General features: G+C 52.9%; 1 protein-coding gene and 1 long non-coding RNA gene across 3 annotated transcripts in view; one reads left to right on the top strand and one right to left on the bottom strand.

The window, feature by feature from the left end:
• Positions 1-1,052: 1,052 nt before the first annotated feature.
• Positions 1,053-4,648, top strand: LOC140403080 (uncharacterized). Its single transcript, XR_011938246.1, has 2 exons — positions 1,053-1,158; positions 3,906-4,648. It is a non-coding gene; the product is annotated as an uncharacterized lncRNA (long non-coding RNA).
• Positions 4,649-5,956: 1,308 nt separating this feature from the next.
• Positions 5,957-18,177, bottom strand: part of LOC140403025 (thrombospondin-3-like) — a 91,234-nt gene continuing 79,013 nt past the window's right edge. For both annotated transcript variants that reach the window (XM_072490688.1, XM_072490689.1), the window contains exons 20-23: positions 14,605-14,801; positions 12,309-12,481; positions 6,294-6,433; positions 5,957-6,169 (exon numbers count right to left, since the gene is read on the bottom strand). In XM_072490688.1, the coding sequence (XP_072346789.1) occupies positions 6,114-6,169; positions 6,294-6,433; positions 12,309-12,481; positions 14,605-14,801 (566 nt within the window). In that variant the 3' untranslated portion in view covers positions 5,957-6,113. The remainder of the gene's footprint in view (positions 6,170-6,293; positions 6,434-12,308; positions 12,482-14,604; positions 14,802-18,177) is intronic.

The raw sequence follows: 18,177 nt of genomic DNA, 5'->3' as shown, positions 1-18,177 counted from the left end.
AGAAATGAACATAGCTCAATATCACCTATCTAGTGGTGATATATTAAAAACTGTAGGCACGTGGCAGCAATATCGGACTATTGCAGTATCAAGGACTGAGTATTATTTCACTCTGTGTTTGACTTGGTGTAATGTCAGTCAGTCGCTCCGATATTTGATCTTCCTTCTCAGTCAGTCCCTTGGGACCGAGGGTGACTGCATTGCATTCTGGTTCAGCAGGCTCGGAGATGGCTGACAGGTTTAGTGTGTGATTTGGAGACTCTGCCACCCGCAGGACAGGTGGTGCTTGAAGGATCAGGCAGGTGAGTGGCTGAGAGGTTTTTACTCTCTCCCCGACGCCTCGGGTTCACCTCTGCGCTTATCACACAGTCTCCTGATACGTTTGGTACCTTCTCCATTTTGGTCAGTCGCAAAGCCAGAGACCTCCCTGAGTTGGCGGAGGAGGTGTTCCCTCTGGGTCACTGCCCGTGTGCTTTCCACGTTCTCCTCGCGTCTGCGCGTGGGTCTCACCCCCACAACCCAAAGATGTGGCCACACCCCTTAATTGGAGAAATGATTTGGGTACTCTAAATTTACTTTAAGGGGCAATTTAGCGCGGCCAATCCACCTACCCTGCACGTCTTTGGGTTGTGGGGGTGAAACCCACGCAGACACGGGGAGAATGTGCAAACTCCACACGGACAGTGACCCGGGGCCGGGATCGAACCCGGGACCTCGGCGCCGTGAGGCAGCAGTGCTAACCACTGCGCCGCCCATTTGGGTCCATCTCAATGACGGGGAACCTCTCCAGCCCCGCCCTGGATAGCTGCTGACCGACAGCCACATCGTGGCGTCATTGCCCCTCGCCCTGAGAAATGATCAATGTCCTGAATTGAAACAAGTGAGAAGCTTGTCACTCCCAAAGGGTCGATTCCCCCGACCGCAAAGGTGCGGAGGCGCCCTCTTTAACCCGGGCAGGGCACCTTTAAGTGGCAGGACGTGCCCCAGTGAGCTGGGCCCTGTCTTTGGTTGGTGTGAGAGGGAAAAGGGCGGGATTAAGTAGGAGAGACTCATTTAGACCCAAGTGTGATTTGCACAGAGCCGCAAAGTGGTGGAGCACAGAAGCCAACACGGAGTAAATCCCGCGGGAGGGAGAAGGAAGACTTTTTTAAAAAACAGGTTTGTAACTTGAGTGGGAGCGAATCGGTTTCGAGACAAATTATTCAATTGCAAAACAACAAAAAAAAAGCTTTGCTAATGCGATTCGAAGTTAAGCTGCACCATCCTGTGGCCGTGGTTTCCAGAATGGTAGAATTTACTTTGCCCTTGAGAGTAAACTTTCCATAAACTTTCCCCCCCCTTCCTCTGCTCTCTATTTCTCCCTCCCTTCCTTTTAATCATTTTCTCCATCCCCCTCTTCTTTCTGGCTCTCTCCCTCCATTGAGCTGGTTTCGCCGTGTTGCTAGGAGCCCGTCGCCGGGACAACTCCCAGAGCCGCAGTTATTCATTAACTAATGTTTGTTTTCTTGTGCCCTGGGAAGAAACTCAGCCTGTTCACCGACTGGGGTGGGGGGAAGGAAATTGGAACTGGCACCGCCGCCGTCGCTCCGCGTTTACATCGGGAAGAATTGGAAACAGGAATCAATCTTCATTCAAATACCCCTGACCTCCAACAACCGAAAAACAGTCAATCAGTCAGGAGCCAAATCAACTCGAAATCTCTCAGCGGGAAAGACATTTGTCCTTATATCTGGAAAATACAACGGTGAAATTAATCCCGGGCTCAGCACAGAGATTAATCCCGGGATCCTCACAGAGATTAATCCCGGAATCCGCAGAGATTAATCCGGGAATCCTCACACAGATTAATCCCGGAATCCTCACACAGATTAATCCCGGAATCCGCACACAGATTAATCCCGAAATCCTCACAGAGATTAATCCCGGAATCCTCACACAGATTAATCCCGGGATCCTCACAGAGATTAATCCTGGGATCCTCACAGAGATTAATCCCGGGATCCACACAGAGATTAAACCCGGAATCCTCAGAGATTAATCCCGGGATCAGCACAGAGATTAATCCCGGAATCGTCACACAGATTAATCCCGGAATTCTCACAGAGATTAATCCCGGGATCCTCACAGAGATTAATCCCGGAATCCTCAGAGATTAATCCGGGAATCCTCACACAGATTAATCCCGGAATCCTCACACAGATTAATCCCGGAATCCGCACACAGATTAATCCCGAAATCCTCAGAGATTAATCCCGGAATCCTCACACAGATTAATCCTGGAATCCTCACATATTAATCCCGGAATCCTCACTGAGATTAATCCCGGAATCCCCACAGAGATTAATCCCGGAATCCTCACACAGATTAATCCCGGAATCCTCACAGAAATTAATCCCGGAATCCTCACACAGATTAATCCCAGAATCCTCACTGAGATTAATCCCAGAATCCCCACACAGATTAATCCAGGAATCCTCACAGAAATTAATCCTGGAATCCTCACACAGATTAATCCCAGAATCCTCACTGAGATTAATCCCAGAATCCCCACACAGATTAATCCAGGAATCCTCACAGAAATTAATCCTGGAATCCTCACACAGATTAATCCCAGAATCCTCACTGAGATTAATCCCAGAATCCCCACACAGATTAATCCAGGAATCCTCACAGAAATTAATTCCGGAATCCTCACAGAGATTAATCCCGGAATTCTCACAGATATTAATCCCGGGATCCTCACAGATATTAATCCTGGAATCCTCACAGAGATGAATCCCGGGATCCTCACAGAGATTCATCCCGGAATCCTCACAGAGATTAATCCCAGAATCCTCACAGAGATTAATCCCAGAATTCTCACAGAAATTAATCCCGGAATCCTCACAGAGATTAATCCCGGAATTCTCACAGATATTAATCCCGGGATCCTCACAGATATTAATCCTGGAATCCTCACAGAGATGAATCCCGGGATCCTCACAGAGATTCATCCCGGAATCCTCACAGAGATTAATCCCAGAATCCTCACAGAGATTAATCCCAGAATTCTCACAGAGGTTAATCCGGAATTCTCACAGAGATTAATCCCGGAATCCTCACAGAGATTAATCCCGGAATCCTCACACAGATTAATCCCAGAATTCTCACAGAGGTTAATCCGGAATTCTCACAGAGATTAATCCTGGAATCCTCACAGAGATTAATCCCGGAATACGCACAGAGGTTAATCCAGGAATCCTCACAGAGATTAATCCCGGAATTCTCTCAGAGATCAATCCCGGAATCTTCACAGAGATAAATCCTGGAATCCTCACAGAGATTAATCCCGGAATCCTCACTGAGATTAATCCCGGAATCCTCACAGAAATTAATCCCGGGGTCCACACAGGGATTAATCCTGGAATCCTCACAGTGATTAATCCCGGAATCCTCACAGAGATTAATCCCGGAATTCTCTCAGAGATGAATCCAGGGGCCCACACGGTAAAATTAATCTGGTAAATCCGATGACCATAGTGATAGATTTGAACTGGGCAAGGTCTGCATCTTCTCCCAATACTGTTCTGTTGCCTGTATTAGAAAATGACTGCACTATAATATACTCTGGGACATCGCGGCTCCGTCCTGCTTCTTAACAGGATCTCCGAGCTGGAACAGAATTTACAATATTCTTGTAAAGATCAAAATCAATGAAAATGAATCAGCTCTTGAAAAAATAATTTAAAAATATTGTGCTGTGCTTTGGAAATGTAACTTTGCAAAATAGGCTAACGGGTGTTGAACACTGCTCCTGTGACTTGTTTCAATTCCGCGTTATCTTGGAGCGTAATGCTCGGCTCGTCAGACTCCTTCCTTCCCCTCTCCTGCTTCCTTGTTTTAATTCCTGCCATTACCTCCTCCAGGTTGAGGCGACAGGGTCGCAGAATCCCGATGAAGAAACTCCTCGTCACTCCAGTTGACTGGCTGGTGCGGGACGAGGTGCAGTGTTGTCTCACTTTGTTCCAATATTGCACTCGTCCCGGCCTCCCAGTCTGCTCGATTTGCCCGCAGCGAGGCAGGAGTTGAGACCAGCTGTGCCCCCCTGGCGTATCGAGGGCGTCCTTCCGTTCCAAGGTCGGGAGGGCTGTAATATGCATTGAGTTCTTTCCTTACAAGCGTCCCGGAATTGGTGACGCGGGCCAGAGAAACACCCACCGACCCGGCATACAGGTTTAAGCCCGGTCTGCACGTGGCCAATCTGTGTTCCCTCCTCCCCCCTCCACCCCTCTCCCCCCCCCCAATCTGTGGGTGAATGCTGTCACGGTTTGGTCACGGCGAGGGACAAAAGAAGTGAAAAGCAAATGACCGCGACTGCTCGAACCCGAAAGGAAACCGGAAAATGCTGGAGTCCCCAGAAAGCCGGACAGCACCCGTGGGGCGAGCTAACGTTTTGAGTCTGGATGGCTCTCTGTCAAAGCAGAGTGAGTGTATGCGAGGAATCGGAGAATAACAACTGTGCCAGACCTTTAACCGCACAGTAGTACCATTTCCTGGACTTGCAGTCTGAGATTCAGTACTGACAACAACTTATATGTATTTTTTCTTTTATACATTCGGAGGACCCAATTGTTTATTTTTGGGAAATTAAAATTTTTTTTTTAGCGTACCCAATTATTGTTTTTTCCAATGAAGGGGCAATTTAGCGCGGCCAATCCACCTACCCTGCACATCTTTGGGTTGTGGGGGTGAAACCCACGCAGACACGGGGAGAATGTGCAAACTCCACACGGACAGTGACCCAGAGCCGGGATCGAACCCAGGACCTCGGCGCCGTGAGGCAGCAGTGCTAACCCACTGCGCCACCGTGCCGCCCCGAGAACCATTTTCAGTGTCCATCAGATGGTGCCCAGAGAGGGAGTTAGGTGGTCAGCGGCTGTGAGAGCAGGGTCAAGGGAATCAAGCCAGCGGGTCGGGGGTTTCACGGACAAGGTGAGCTTCGGAGAGACCTTAAGTGGAGACAGGAGAGAGGCTGGAGGAGGAGGAGGAGGCTTGGGCTAAGGCTGACTGAGGTGCATTAATGCGTGCACAGCGCCAAGGCATCGAGAAGGGGAGGGACATGACCGATGTGCTAATACCTGCTGCTCGCCCTACTTAGAAAATCAAAAACTGTAAATGAAAGATGTCTGGCTGGAGCGAGTGAAACAGTGACAGGCAAGAGCTGCTTACCCCAGAGAGGCTGATACAGAGGACGTGGTCTGGCACAAAGACGGTGGGCCAATGTGAGGGGAGGAACCCTGTCAATCTGGTACCTCTGACGTGAGGGAGGGGTAGAGAAAGAAAACATCTATTCGGAAACCATGCAAAATCATTCAGGCGCAATAACAAACTGACCCTTTGCAGTAACTCCTTGGGAGGATGGCGGGGGGGGGGGGCAGGAATGTGGGGTTGACGTTACAACCAGATCAGCCCTGATCTTCCTCAATGGCATAGCCGTCTCAAAGATGTGCGGCCTGGGTGGAGTGGTCACCCTCAATTGCCCCATGTCCAAAAGTTAGGTAGGGTTGCTGGGTGGGCTGCACGGTGGTTAGCACTGCTGCTTCACAGCGCCAGGGTCCCGGGTTCGATTCCCGGCTCGGGTCACTGTCTGTGCGGAGTCTGCACGTTCTCCCCGTGTGTGCGTGGGTTTCCTCCGGGCGCTCCGGTTTCCTCCCACAAGTCCCGAAAGAGGTGCTGTTAGGTGGACTGGACATTCTGAATTCTCCCTCTGTGTACCCGAACAGGCGCCGGAGTGTGGTGACTAGGGGCTTTTCACAGTAACTTCATTGCAGTGTTAATGTAAGCCTACTCGTGACAATAATGAAGATTATTATTATTAAACCCCCCCCCAACTCTTCACAGTCACTCCTTGTAATTCCCAACCCCCCTGGAGTGACCCAGGGACAATGTTTACTTTGACATTAACACTCCCGGACAGTTTTATTATGTTCTTTTCTATTTTTTTATTTTTTTTGGGGGGTGTGTGGAGTTTTTAAAAATTCTCTCTCGTTGCGATCGGGCCCAATTCACTCGTTCTGGAAATGTCCGACAGTGTCTCCCAAGGCCGCTCTGCGGTGCGAACATCCTCAACGCCCTCACAGGCCAAGTTGCAGCAACTTCCGGAACGGTTCAAAGTCGTCGGGAATTGTGTCTGTGAGAGAAGCGCAGAGGAAAGATCAGTGAGTGGAAGTATCAGGCACGTCTCTATCCCCTTCCTTTTGCCAGTAAATAGTGCCGGAGCCCCTGGGTTACTGGCGGTACGATGCTCTACTCACCGTTACACCTGTAGCGTAGGTTGGACCAAATAATGTTCTCTTGGGAGAAGCAGAAGGCACCAAGGCGGCCTCCTCGCATCGTCGTGTCGATTGTGACGCCCGAGTCGGCCACAAGATGAGGTCCTTCGTACAGTTTAACTCTGAGAGGGAACAAAGAAACTGCTTTTTAATTGAGGTAAATATTCCTCTCTGCCCCCAAGCGTTTTGGAAGCCCGTTAAGATGGCGCAGTCGTGAAACTGCTGTCCGCACCCAACCAGGTGCCATCAGCCACGTGGGCAGTCTCCAGAGATCTGGAAATGCCCAGCAGGTCAGTCACCTGCAAGGTGGGTTCTGCCCGTTTAGCTGTGTAACCTTTCAACCTGACCCCTTCCCTTCGGACAGACACCCCTCGCTGTGAAGACAATGCTGCATCTCAGATCGGCGGTTTATTAAGTTCAGTGTACAGGTCGGAGGGCAGCAGAGTAATCAGATATTCATCCCACTGGATGGCTTCACTAAGATGGCGAAGGAGCGCGATGACGCGTAAATTAGAGCAGAAACGGGAGTGTTCGGGGGCGTTAGGAAGGGGCGGGGTGGGGCGGGGCGGACCAGGATCACAAGATTAAACCGGGGAAAGGGCAGGGTGGTGGGGATGACGAGGTGCCCTTCAGACAAACAATAGGCTGAATAACCTCCTCCATTCTATAATTCATACAATCCCTACATTCGGCCCATCGAGTCTGCTAAGCCAAACCGTAGCCGACCTGCGAAAGAGGACCCATATCGAGGCCCGCTCCCCGCCCTATCCCCGGAACCACACCCAACCTGCACAACCCGAGACACTAAGGGGCAATGTAGCACGGCCAATCCACCTAACCCGCACATCTTTGGACTGTGGGAGGAAACCGGAGCACCCGGAGGAAACCCACGCACACACGGGGAGGATGTGCAGACTCCGCACAGCGATATTCGCCTCCGATATGGGGGAATCACATTCTCGGGCAGTATACACTGGCCAGAAGAGAGACCCATTCACACTCAGTACCAAATACTGGGCGGCACGGTAGCACAGTGGTTAGCACTGTTGCTTCACAGCTCCAGGGTTCGGTTCACGGCTCGGGTCACTGTCTGTGCGGAGTCTGCACGTCCTCCCCGTGTCTGCGTGGGTTTCCTCCGGGTGCTCCGGTTTCCTCCCACAAGTCCCGAAAGACGCGCTGTTGGGTGAATTGAACATTCTGAATTCTCCCTCTGTGTCCCCGAACAGGCGCCAGGATGCGGTGATCAGGGAATTTTCACAGTAACTTCATTGCAGTGTTAATGTGAAGCCTACTTGTGACAATAAAGATGATTAAATCTCTCAACCAGTCGACATTGAAAGCTCAGCTCAGTACTGTCTCTTGCACGGGGTGTGTGTGTGTGTGTGTGTGTGTGTGTGTGTGTGTGTGTGTGGCTACCTTTCAACCTGGAAGTGGTTCTCTCTCTCCCTCTCACTGGTTCTCTCCCTCTTGCTGTGCCCCTGTCTCCTCGCTGTGTCCCTGTCTCCTCGCTGTGTCTCTGTCTCCTCGCTGTGTCTCTGTCTCCTCGCTGTGTCTCTGTCTCCTCGCTGTGCCCCTGTCTCCTCGCTGTGTCTCTGTCTCCTCGCTGTGTCTCTGTCTCCTCGCTGTGTCTCTGTCTCCTCGCTGTGTCTCTGTCTCCTCGCTGTGTCTCTGTCTCCTCGCTGTGTCTCTGTCTCCTCGCTGTGTCTGTCTCCTCGCTGTGTCCCTGTCTCCTCGCTGTGTCCCTGTCTCCTCGCTGTGTCTCTGTCTCCTCGCTGTGTCCCTGTCTCCTCGCTGTGTCCCTGTCTCCTCGCTGTGTCCCTGTCTCCTCGCTGTGCCCCTGTCTCCTCGCTGTGTCCCTGTCTCCTCGCTGTGTCCCTGTCTCCTCGCTGTGTCCCTGTCTCCTCGCTGTGTCCCTGTCTCCTCGCTGTGTCTCTGTCTCCTCGCTGTGTCCCTGTCTCCTCGCTGTGTCTCTGTCTCCTCGCTGTGTCCCTGTCTCCTCGCTGTGTCCCTGTCTCCTCGCTGTGCCCCTGTCTCCTCGCTGTGCCCCTGTCTCCTCGCTGTGCCCCTGTCTCCTCGCTGTGCCCCTGTCTCCTCGCTGTGTCCCTGTCTCCTCGCTGTGCCCCTGTCTCCTCGCTGTGCCCCTGTCTCCTCGCTGTGTCTCTGTCTCCTCGCTGTGCCCCTGTCTCCTCGCTGTGCCCCTGTCTCCTCGCTGTGCCCCTGTCTCCTCGCTGTGCCCCTGTCTCCTCGCTGTGCCCCTGTCTCCTCGCTGTGTCCCTGTCTCCTCGCTGTGTCTCTGTCTCCTCGCTGTGTCTCTGTCTCCTCGCTGTGTCCCTGTCTCCTCGCTGTGTCCCTGTCTCCTCGCTGTGTCCCTGTCTCCTCGCTGTGTCCCTGTCTCCTCGCTGTGTCCCTGTCTCCTCGCTGTGCCCCTGTCTCCTCGCTGTGCCTCTGTCTCCTCGCTGTGTCCCTGTCTCCTCGCTGTGATCCTGTCTCCTCGCTGTGCCCCTGTCTCCTCGCTGTGTCTCTGTCTCCTCGCTGTGTCCCTGTCTCCTCGCTGTGTCCCTGTCTCCTCGCTGTGTCCCTGTCTCCTCGCTGTGTCCCTGTCTCCTCGCTGTGTCTCTGTCTCCTCGCTGTGTCCCTGTCTCCTCGCTGTGTCCCTGTCTCCTCGCTGTGTCCCTGTCTCCTCGCTGTGTCCCTGTCTCCTCGCTGTGTCTCTGTCTCCTCGCTGTGTCTCTGTCTCCTCGCTGTGCCCCTGTCTCCTCGCTGTGTCTCTGTCTCCTCGCTGTGTCTCTGTCTCCTCGCTGTGTCCCTGTCTCCTCGCTGTGCCCCTGTCTCCTCGCTGTGCCCCTGTCTCCTCGCTGTGCCTCTGTATATAATGGATGGAGTGAAGCTGAGAAAGGGAGGTGGAGCTGCGGAGAGCTGGGATCGTGCTGGTCGGATGAGTGCAGTTCCCGGATTACAAACAGTAACTTGAGCCCCTCAGCCTCCGCCTGGAGATTTACCTGACAATGGGGGGGGGAGCTGTTGCCGTGGGAAAGGAACTGCGTAACCAGAGGGGGGGGGGGTGGGGGGGGGGGTTGTGTGTTTATCTGGAGGACGCGTTCAGCAATCACCAGAATGACAAAAACACCACCCCTCCCGCCAGCGAGAACGGGGGCTGCTTCTGGCCCCCAGGGAAAGAGAGCATCGGCCAATTTCACTCAACCTTCAAACCATCCACGGTTTTCATAGATTCTTTAACAGGAAAATACAAACCTGTCGCAGGCTGGCCAACGCACAAGGTGATCGGCTCTTTATGAAATTAAGTAAGGGACGCTTCATGTTTGGCTGGGGGTGGTGGGGGGGGGGTACGTGTGACATTCCTGGTGACCATACCTCCCCCTGGTGGCTGGCAGCCGCAGTGCAAATGCCGACAAAAATAGACAAGAGGCGACCGCTCGCCCAGCCTCTCGCTTCTAGAACCCCCCCCCCCCCTTGAGAGGCACGGCGGCGCAGTGGTTAGCACCGCTGCCTCACGGCGCCGAGGACCCGGGGTCGACCCCGGGTCACTGTCCGTGTGGAGTTTGCACATTCTCCCCGTGTCTGCGTGGGTCTCACCCCCCACAACCCAAAGATCACTGAATTTATAATAATCTTTATTATTGTCACCAGTAGGCTTACATTAACGCTGCAGTGAAGTTACTGTGAAGATCCCCTAGTCGCCACATCCCGGCGCCTGTTCGGGTACACAGAGGGAGAATTCAGAATGTCCAATTCACCCAACAGCACATCTTTCGGGACTTGTGGGAGGAAACCGGAGCGCCCGGTGGAAACCCACGCAGACACGGGGAGGACGTGCAGACTCCGCACAGACAGTGACCCGAGCCGGGAATCGAACCTGGGACCCTGGCGCTGTGAAGCAGCAGTGCTAACCACTGTGCCATGGTGCCGCACCTATTGTGCAGGGTAGGTGGATTGGCCCCTTCAGTGGGGAAGAAAATATTCTTAAGTTTATGGAAGAGAAAATAAGTGACATTGAAACAAAAGTCTCTAGTTCGTGACGGCCGTCTTCTCCAATTGGGCGCCTAATAGGGTTTGTCAACTCTGGGTGGATATCACAACTGTTACCTTCTACTGACACCCCCTCCCAGATTCCTGCCATTACGTGCCCAACATTATTGTTGAATTATTAATTCAGGAGTCTGTTTCTGCAGCGAGGAGGGGCGATATCTTGGAATGGTCTTCGAATGAGGTTTTGTGAGTAGAGCTTCGGAATAAAAAAGGGGCAGTCACATTGCTGGGGGTCTATTATAGACCCCCAGTCAGCAGAATTAGAGGAGCAGATATGTAGGCAATTCACGGAGGTAATTGATTTATATTAGGGGACTTTCGCTTTCCCAATGTCAATTGGGATAGTCACACTGTAAAGTGTTTAGAGGGAGTAGATTTCTTGAAATGTATTCAAGAGAGCTTTTTAGGTCAACATGTTGAAGGTCTAACAAGGGATGGTCGGTGCTGGACGTGGTCAGAGCATAGAACATACAGTGCAGAAGGAGGCCATTCGGCCCATCGAGTCTGCACCGACCCACATTAAGCCCTCACTTCCACCCTATCCCCGTAACCCAATAAACCCTCCTAACCTTTTTGGACACTAAGGGCAATTTATCGCGGCCAATCCACCTAACCTGCACGTCTTTGGACTGTGGGAGGAAACCGGAGCACCCGGAGGAAACCCACGCAGGCACGGGGAGAAAGTGCAGACTCCGCACAGACAGTGACCCAGCGGGGAATCGAACCTGGGACCCTGGCGCTGTGAAGCCACAGTGCTAGCCACTTGTGCTACCGTGCTGGGGAACAAAGCTGGACAGGTGTTTGAGGTAGCAGCGGGGGAGCATTTTAGTGATAGCGATCACAACAAAGTACGTTTTAAATTTGTCATGGAAAAGGAAAAAGATGTTTGGGAAAAAAAGGGTTGTGGATGAGGGAAAGGCTGATTTTATTAAAATAAGGCAGGGTCTGGTCAAAGGAGACTGGAAACAGCTACTTCTGGGTAAATCTATAGCAGCATGGTTTTATGAAGGGGAGGTCGTGTCTCACTAACTTGATAGAGTTTTTCAAGGAGGTCACAAAGATGATTGATGCAGGTAGGGCAGTGGATGTTGTCTATATGGACTTCAGTAAGGCCTTTGACAAGGTCCCTCATGGCAGACTGGTACAAAAGGTGAAGTCACACGGGATCAGGGGTGAGCTGGCAAGGTGGATACAGAACTGGCTAGGCCATAGAAGGCAGAGAGTAGCAATGGAAGGATGCTTTTCTGATTGGAGGGCTGTGACCAGTGGTGTTCCGCAGGGTTCAGTGCTGGGACTGAACTCAATCCCCCTGTTAATGAAGGCCAACACACCGTACGCCTTCTTAACAACCCTATCAACCTGGGTGGCAACTTTCAGGGATCTGAGGGCAGCACGATGGCGCAGTGGGTCAGCACTGCTGCCTCACAGCGCCGAGGTCCCAGGTTCAATCCCGGCTCTGGGTCACTGTCCGTGTGGAGTTTGCACATTCTCCCCGTGTCTGCGTGGGTCTCACCCCCACAACCCAAAGATGTGCGGGGTAGGTGGATTGGCCGCGCTAAATTGCCCCTTCATTGGGAAAAATGAAAGAATTGGGCCCTCTAAATTTTGAATAAATAAGTAAATAAATAAATAACACGGTCCTTAAAATCTAAAGCTCATCTGCCCCGGTCCCAGCAATAGTGACCCCCCCCCCCCCGTGGTGTGTTCCCCGGCAGCAGTGTGTAGGGCGCATAAAACGCCACAGACATCGCCAATGGCGACTGTTCCCAAATAATACACTGGGGGTGGTATCCCTCCCAGTGTCTAATTCTGCTTGATAATATTCCTGTAGGGGTACTGCCCAGTGTAAAGGTGCAACATGAATACAAGGTTCATTTATACGTGGCTCAGCGCGTGTACGTGGACATTCCTGCGACTCATCAGCATTCCATATGGCATCTTACAGCTCACCTGATGTAGCCGACCTGTGGCCTGTGCATCAGCTGCCACCTGTAAGAGGTCTTGTCCTTCCAGCCCACGTCCCGGGGATCTTTCCACAGCAGCGTGACCTGGTCGTGTGTGGTGCCAGTATTCCACAGCGCATTCCTCAGGTGCTCTCCTGGCCCAGTCCTCGATTTCACAGCCTGTTCGGGACCCAAAATGGAACCAAACGCAAGTTAGGAACCTGAGCCAGGTGTCGTCATTGCCAACATAATGTTTAGACTGTCTATTCAAGCCATCGAGTCTGCACCGGCCCTTGGAAAGAGCACCCTACTTAAGCCCCAAGCCTCCACCCCATCCCCGCCCTATCCCCACCTAACATTTTTGGACACTGAGGGCAATTTATCATGGCCAATCCACCTAACCTGCACATCTTTGGACTGTAGGAGGAAACCGGAGCACCCGGAGGAAACCCACGCAGACACGGGGAGAACGTGCAGACTCCGCACAGACAGTGACCCAGCGGGGAATCGAACCCGGGACCCTGGCGCTGTGAAGGGACGGTGCTAACCACTGTGCTACTGCGCCACCTTCTAAAAATCCCCTCCATTTGTTTTTCCGTCAGCATGTGTCGTTTACCCCCCCCCACCCCCACCCCCACCCCACCCCACCCGCCCCCTCCACCCCCAGCCCATCCCACTGGTCTCTTTCCTGGTCCGAGTTGTCCTTTGACCGACTGGCCCCTGTGCATTAACACACTCCACACTCTGATCTCTCAATGTGCCCCGACAGCAACTTTCTCAGCCATCATCACCCACATTTCCACTCCCTTTGCCTTTCTGTCCAAGGCATCTTTGTCAATCTCCACCTGTCGCCGGCCACTATCCAGCCCCACTACACCATGTACCGCCCCTCCTCCTAACCCACAACAGTATAAATCTCATCCTCTTCCCAGACTGCCTGAGCTCTGACAGACGCTGTCAGCCCTGCTCAGATCGCGCAGCTTTTTCTGCACCAGCAGTCATTTGCTTTTATCCTGGAACATGGATCCTTGCACCCCAAGCGGCTCGAATCAGGGCCTTGTGGAGGGACATTCTGAGGCTGTTTAAGGCTCTGGTCAGACCCCATTTGGAGTATTGTGAGCAGTTTTGGGCCCCGTATCTAAGGAAGGATGTGCTGGCCTTGGAAAGGGTCCAGAGGAGGTTCGCAAGAACGATCCCTGGAATGAAGAGCTTGTCGTACGAGGAACGGTCGAGGACTCTGGGTCTGTACTCGTTGGAGTTTAGAAGGATGAAGGGGGGGATCTTATTGAAACTTACAGGATACTGCGAGGCCTGGATAGAGTGGACGTGGAGAGGATGTTTCCACTTGTAGGAAAAACTAGAAGCAGAGGACACCATCTCAGACTGAAGGGACGATCCTTTAAAACAGAGATGAGGAGGAATTTCTCCAGCCAGAGGGTGGTGACTCTGTGGAACTCTTTGCCGCAGAAGGCTGTGGAGGCCAAATCACCGAGTGTCTTTGAGACAGAGATCGATAGGTTCCTGATTAATAAGGGATCAGAGTTAAGGGGATGAGAAAATATCAGCCATGATTGCATGGCGGAGCAGACTCGATGGGCCGAGTGGCCTAATTCTGCTCCAATGTCTGATGGTCTTATGGACAATTTTATGGACTCTCACCACCTTCTACAGATGCTCCACAGAAAGCATTCTTTCTGGTTGTATCACAGCCTGGTACGGAGCCTGCTCTGCCCAAGACTGCAGGAAACTACAAAAGGTGGTGAATGTAGCCCAATCCCTCAGGCAAACCAGCCTCCCATCCATTGACTCTGTCTACAATTCCCGCTGCCTCGGAAAGGCAGGCAGCATAATTAAGGACCCCACGCACCCCGGACAGACTCTCTTTCCGTCAGGAAAAAGATACCAAAGTTTGAGGTCACGTACCAACCGACTCGAGAACAGCTTCTTCCCGACGGCCATCAGACATTTGAATGGACCTACCTCGTATTAAGTTGATCTTTTCTCTACACCTTGCTATAACTGTAACATTATATTCTGCAGTCTCTCCTTCCTTCCCTATGTACGGTGCGCATTGTCTGTACAGCATGCAAGAAACAATACTTTTCGCTGTAACTAATACATGTGACAATAAATCAAATCCAAAAAAATAAAAATCAATCTCCATCGAATGTTTGGAAAAAGCATTGTTCAGTCATCAACCCACACATTTCCCACCAAGACGGGACGGGATAGTGCTCAGGAGCAGGAACCAGGGCTGACGTTTACAGCTCATTGGGCAGGGTCAAGCCTGTTTCTCACGTCACCTTGAGCTGAAGGCCAGGTTCGGCTACGGCACGGAAGGGCGTGGCCTGCCAGTACGTCTGCTCAGTTTGTTTCCACATCACCACGTAGAAGCTGGAGGAGTCCTGATAGCCAAAGATGAACCCAGCGTAGTCATCGTCCGTCACAGTATTCACATGGAATGTGCCTTCAAAGTCCACGCCATTGAACGCAGTGTAACCTGGGGCAGGGGATTAAAACAGTGCAGTCAGTCCTTGTGACAGGAAAACCCACACAAACCTCCCGGTTAGAGAGAGGCACTGCCAGGCAGCAGCTGGGAAAACAGAATCAAACATCTGGGGCGGGATTCTCCGACCCCCCCCGCCGGGTCGGGGAATCGCCGGGGGCTGGCGTGAATCCTGCCCCCGCCGTGTCGCGAATTCTCCGCCACCGGAGATTCGGCGGGGGCGGGAATCGCGCCGCGCCGGTCGGCGCCCCCCCCCCCCCCCCCCCCCCCCCGGCGATTCTCCGGCCCGCGATGGGCTGAAGTCCCGCCGCTGTCCACCCACGCCAGCCGGCGTGGATGGAACCACCTTTGGGACAGCGGGACACGGCGGCGCGGGCGGGCTCCGGGGTCCTGGGGGGGGCGCGGGACGATCTGGCGGGCCTCTGCCGTGGGGACACTCTTTTCCTTCCGCCTTCGCCACGGTCTCCACCAGGGCAGAGGCGGAAGAGACTCCCTCCACTGCGCATGTGCGGGGATGCCGTCAGCGGCCGCTGGCGCTACCGCGCGTGCACCGCCCGGCAAAGTCCTTTCCCGCCAGCTGGCGGGGCGGAAAGCAGTCCGGCGCAGGCCTAGCCCCTCAAGGTGAGGGCTCGGCCCCTCAAGATGCGGAGACTTCGCATCTTTGGGGCGGCGCGATGCCCGACTGATTCGCGCCGTTTTCGGAGAAACCAGTCCCTGTTATCTACTGTGCTCTACACTGTCCCCATCAAACATTCCCAGGACAGGTACAGCACGGGGTTAGATACAGAGTAAAGCACCCTCTACACTGTCACCATCAAACACTCCCAGGACAGGGACAGCAGGGGGTTAGATACAGAGTAAAGCCCCCTCTACACTGTCCCCATCAAACACTCCCAGGACAGGTACAGCACGGGGTTAGATACAGAGTAAAGCACCCTCTACACTGTCCCCATCAAACACTCTCAGGACAGGTACAGCACGGGGTTAGATACAGAGTAAAGCTCCCTCCACACTGTCCCCATCAAACACTCCCAGGACAGGTACAGCACGGGGTTAGATACAGAGTAAAGCTCCCTCTACACTGTCCCCATCAAACACTCCCAGGACAGGTACAGCACGGGGTTAGATACAGAGGAAAGCTCCCTGTGCACTGTCCCCATCAAACACTCCCAGGACAGGTACAGCACGGGGTTAGATACAGAGTAAAGCTCCCTCTACACTGTCCCCCATCAAACACTCCCAGGACAGGTACAGCACGGGGTTAGATACAGAGTAAAGCTCCCTCTACACTGTCCCCATCAAACACTCCCAGGACAGGTACAGCACGGGGTTAGATACAGAGTAAAGCTCCCTCTACACTGTCCCCCATCAAACACTCCCAGGACAGGTACAGCACGGGGTTAGATACAGAGTAAAGCTCCCTCTACACTGTCCCCATCAAACACTCCCAGGACAGGTACAGCACGGGGTTAGATACAGAGTAAAGCTCCCTCTACACTGTCCCCATCAAACACTCCCAGGACAGGTACCGCACGGGGTTAGATACAGAGTAAAGCTCCCTCTACACTGTCCCCCATCAAACACTCCCAGGACAGGTACAGCACGGGGTTAGATACAGAGTAAAGCTCCCTCTACACTGTCCCCATCAAACACTCCCAGGACAGGTACCGCACGGGGTTAGATACAGAGTAAAGCTCCCTCTACACTGTCCCCCATCAAACACTCCCAGGACAGGTACAGCACGGGGTTAGATACAGAGTAAAGCTCCCTCTACACTGTCCCCATCAAACACTCCCAGGACAGGTACAGCACGGGGTTAGATACAGAGTAAAGCTCCCTCTACACTGTCCCCATCAAACACTCCCAGGACAGGTACAGCACGGGGTTAGATACAGAGTAAAGCTCCCTCTACACTGTCCCCCATCAAACACTCCCAGGACAGGTACAGCACGGGGTTAGATACAGAGTAAAGCTCCCTCTACACTGTCCCCATCAAACACTCCCAGGACGGGTACAGCACGGGGTTAGATACAGAGTAAAGCTCCCTCTACACTGTCCCCATCAAACACTCCCAGGACAGGTACAGCACGGGGTTAGATACAGAGTAAAGCTCCCTCTACACTGTCCCCATCAAACACTCCCAGGACAGGTACAGCACTGGGTTCGATACAGAGTAAAGCTCCCTCTACACTGTCCCCATCAAACACTCCCAGAACTGGTAGAGCACATTTTTAGATATAGAGTAAAGCTCGCTCAACACTGTCCCTATCTAACACTCCCAGATCAGGTACAGCAAGGGGTTCGATACAGAGTAAAGCTCCCTCTACACTGTCCTCATCAAACACTCCCAGGACAGGTACAGCACGGGGTTAGATACAGAGTAAAGCTCCCTCTACACTGTCCCCATCAAACACTCCCAGGACAGGTACAGCACAGGGTTAGATACAGAGTAAAGCCCCTCTACACTGTCCCCATCAAACACTCCCAGGACAGGTACAGCACGGGGTTAGATACAGAGTAAAGCTCCCTCTACACTGTCCCCATCAAACACTCCCCGGACAGGTACAGCACGGGGTTAGATACAGAGTAAAGCTCCCTCTACACTGTCGCCATCAAACACTCCCAGGACAGGTACAGCACGGTGTTAGATACAGAGTAAAGCTCCCTCTACACTGTCCCCATCAAACACTCCCAGGACAGGTACAGCACGGGGTTAGATACAGAGTAAAGCTCCCTCTACACTGTCCCCATCAAACACTCCCAGGACAGGTACAGCACGGGGTTAGACACAGAGTAAAGCTCCCTCTACACTGTCCCCATCAAACACTCCCAGGACAGGTACAGCACGGGGTTAGATACAGAGTAAAGCTCCCTCTACACTGTCCCCATCAAACACTCCCAGGACAGGTACAGCACGGGGTTAGATACAGAGTAAAGCTCCCTCGACACTGTCCCCATCAAACACTCCCAGGACAGGTACAGCACGGGGTTAGATACAGAGTAAAGCTCCCTCTACACTGTCCCATGAAACACTCCCAGGACAGGTACAGCATGGGGTTAGATACAGAGTAAAGCTCTCTCTACACTGTCCCCATCAAACACTCCCAGGACAGGTACAGCACGGGGTTAGATACAGAGTAAAGTTCCCTCTACACTGTCCCCATCAAACACTCCCAGTACAGGTACAGCACGGGGTTAGATACAGAGTAAAGTTCCCTCTACACTGTCCCCATCAAACACTCCCAGTACAGGTACAGCACGGGGTTAGATACAGAGTAAAGCTCCCTCTACACTGTCCCCATCAAACACTCCCAGGACAGGTACAGCACGGGGTTAGATACAGAGTAAAGCTCCCTCTACACTGTCCCCA

The sequence above is a fragment of the Scyliorhinus torazame genome, chromosome 26 (genome assembly GCF_047496885.1).
Source record: "Scyliorhinus torazame isolate Kashiwa2021f chromosome 26, sScyTor2.1, whole genome shotgun sequence".
NCBI classification, from domain to species: domain Eukaryota; kingdom Metazoa; phylum Chordata; class Chondrichthyes; order Carcharhiniformes; family Scyliorhinidae; genus Scyliorhinus; species Scyliorhinus torazame.
The sequence above is the reverse complement of the archived record's forward strand: the minus strand, read 5'-3'. Positions and strand labels throughout refer to the sequence as shown.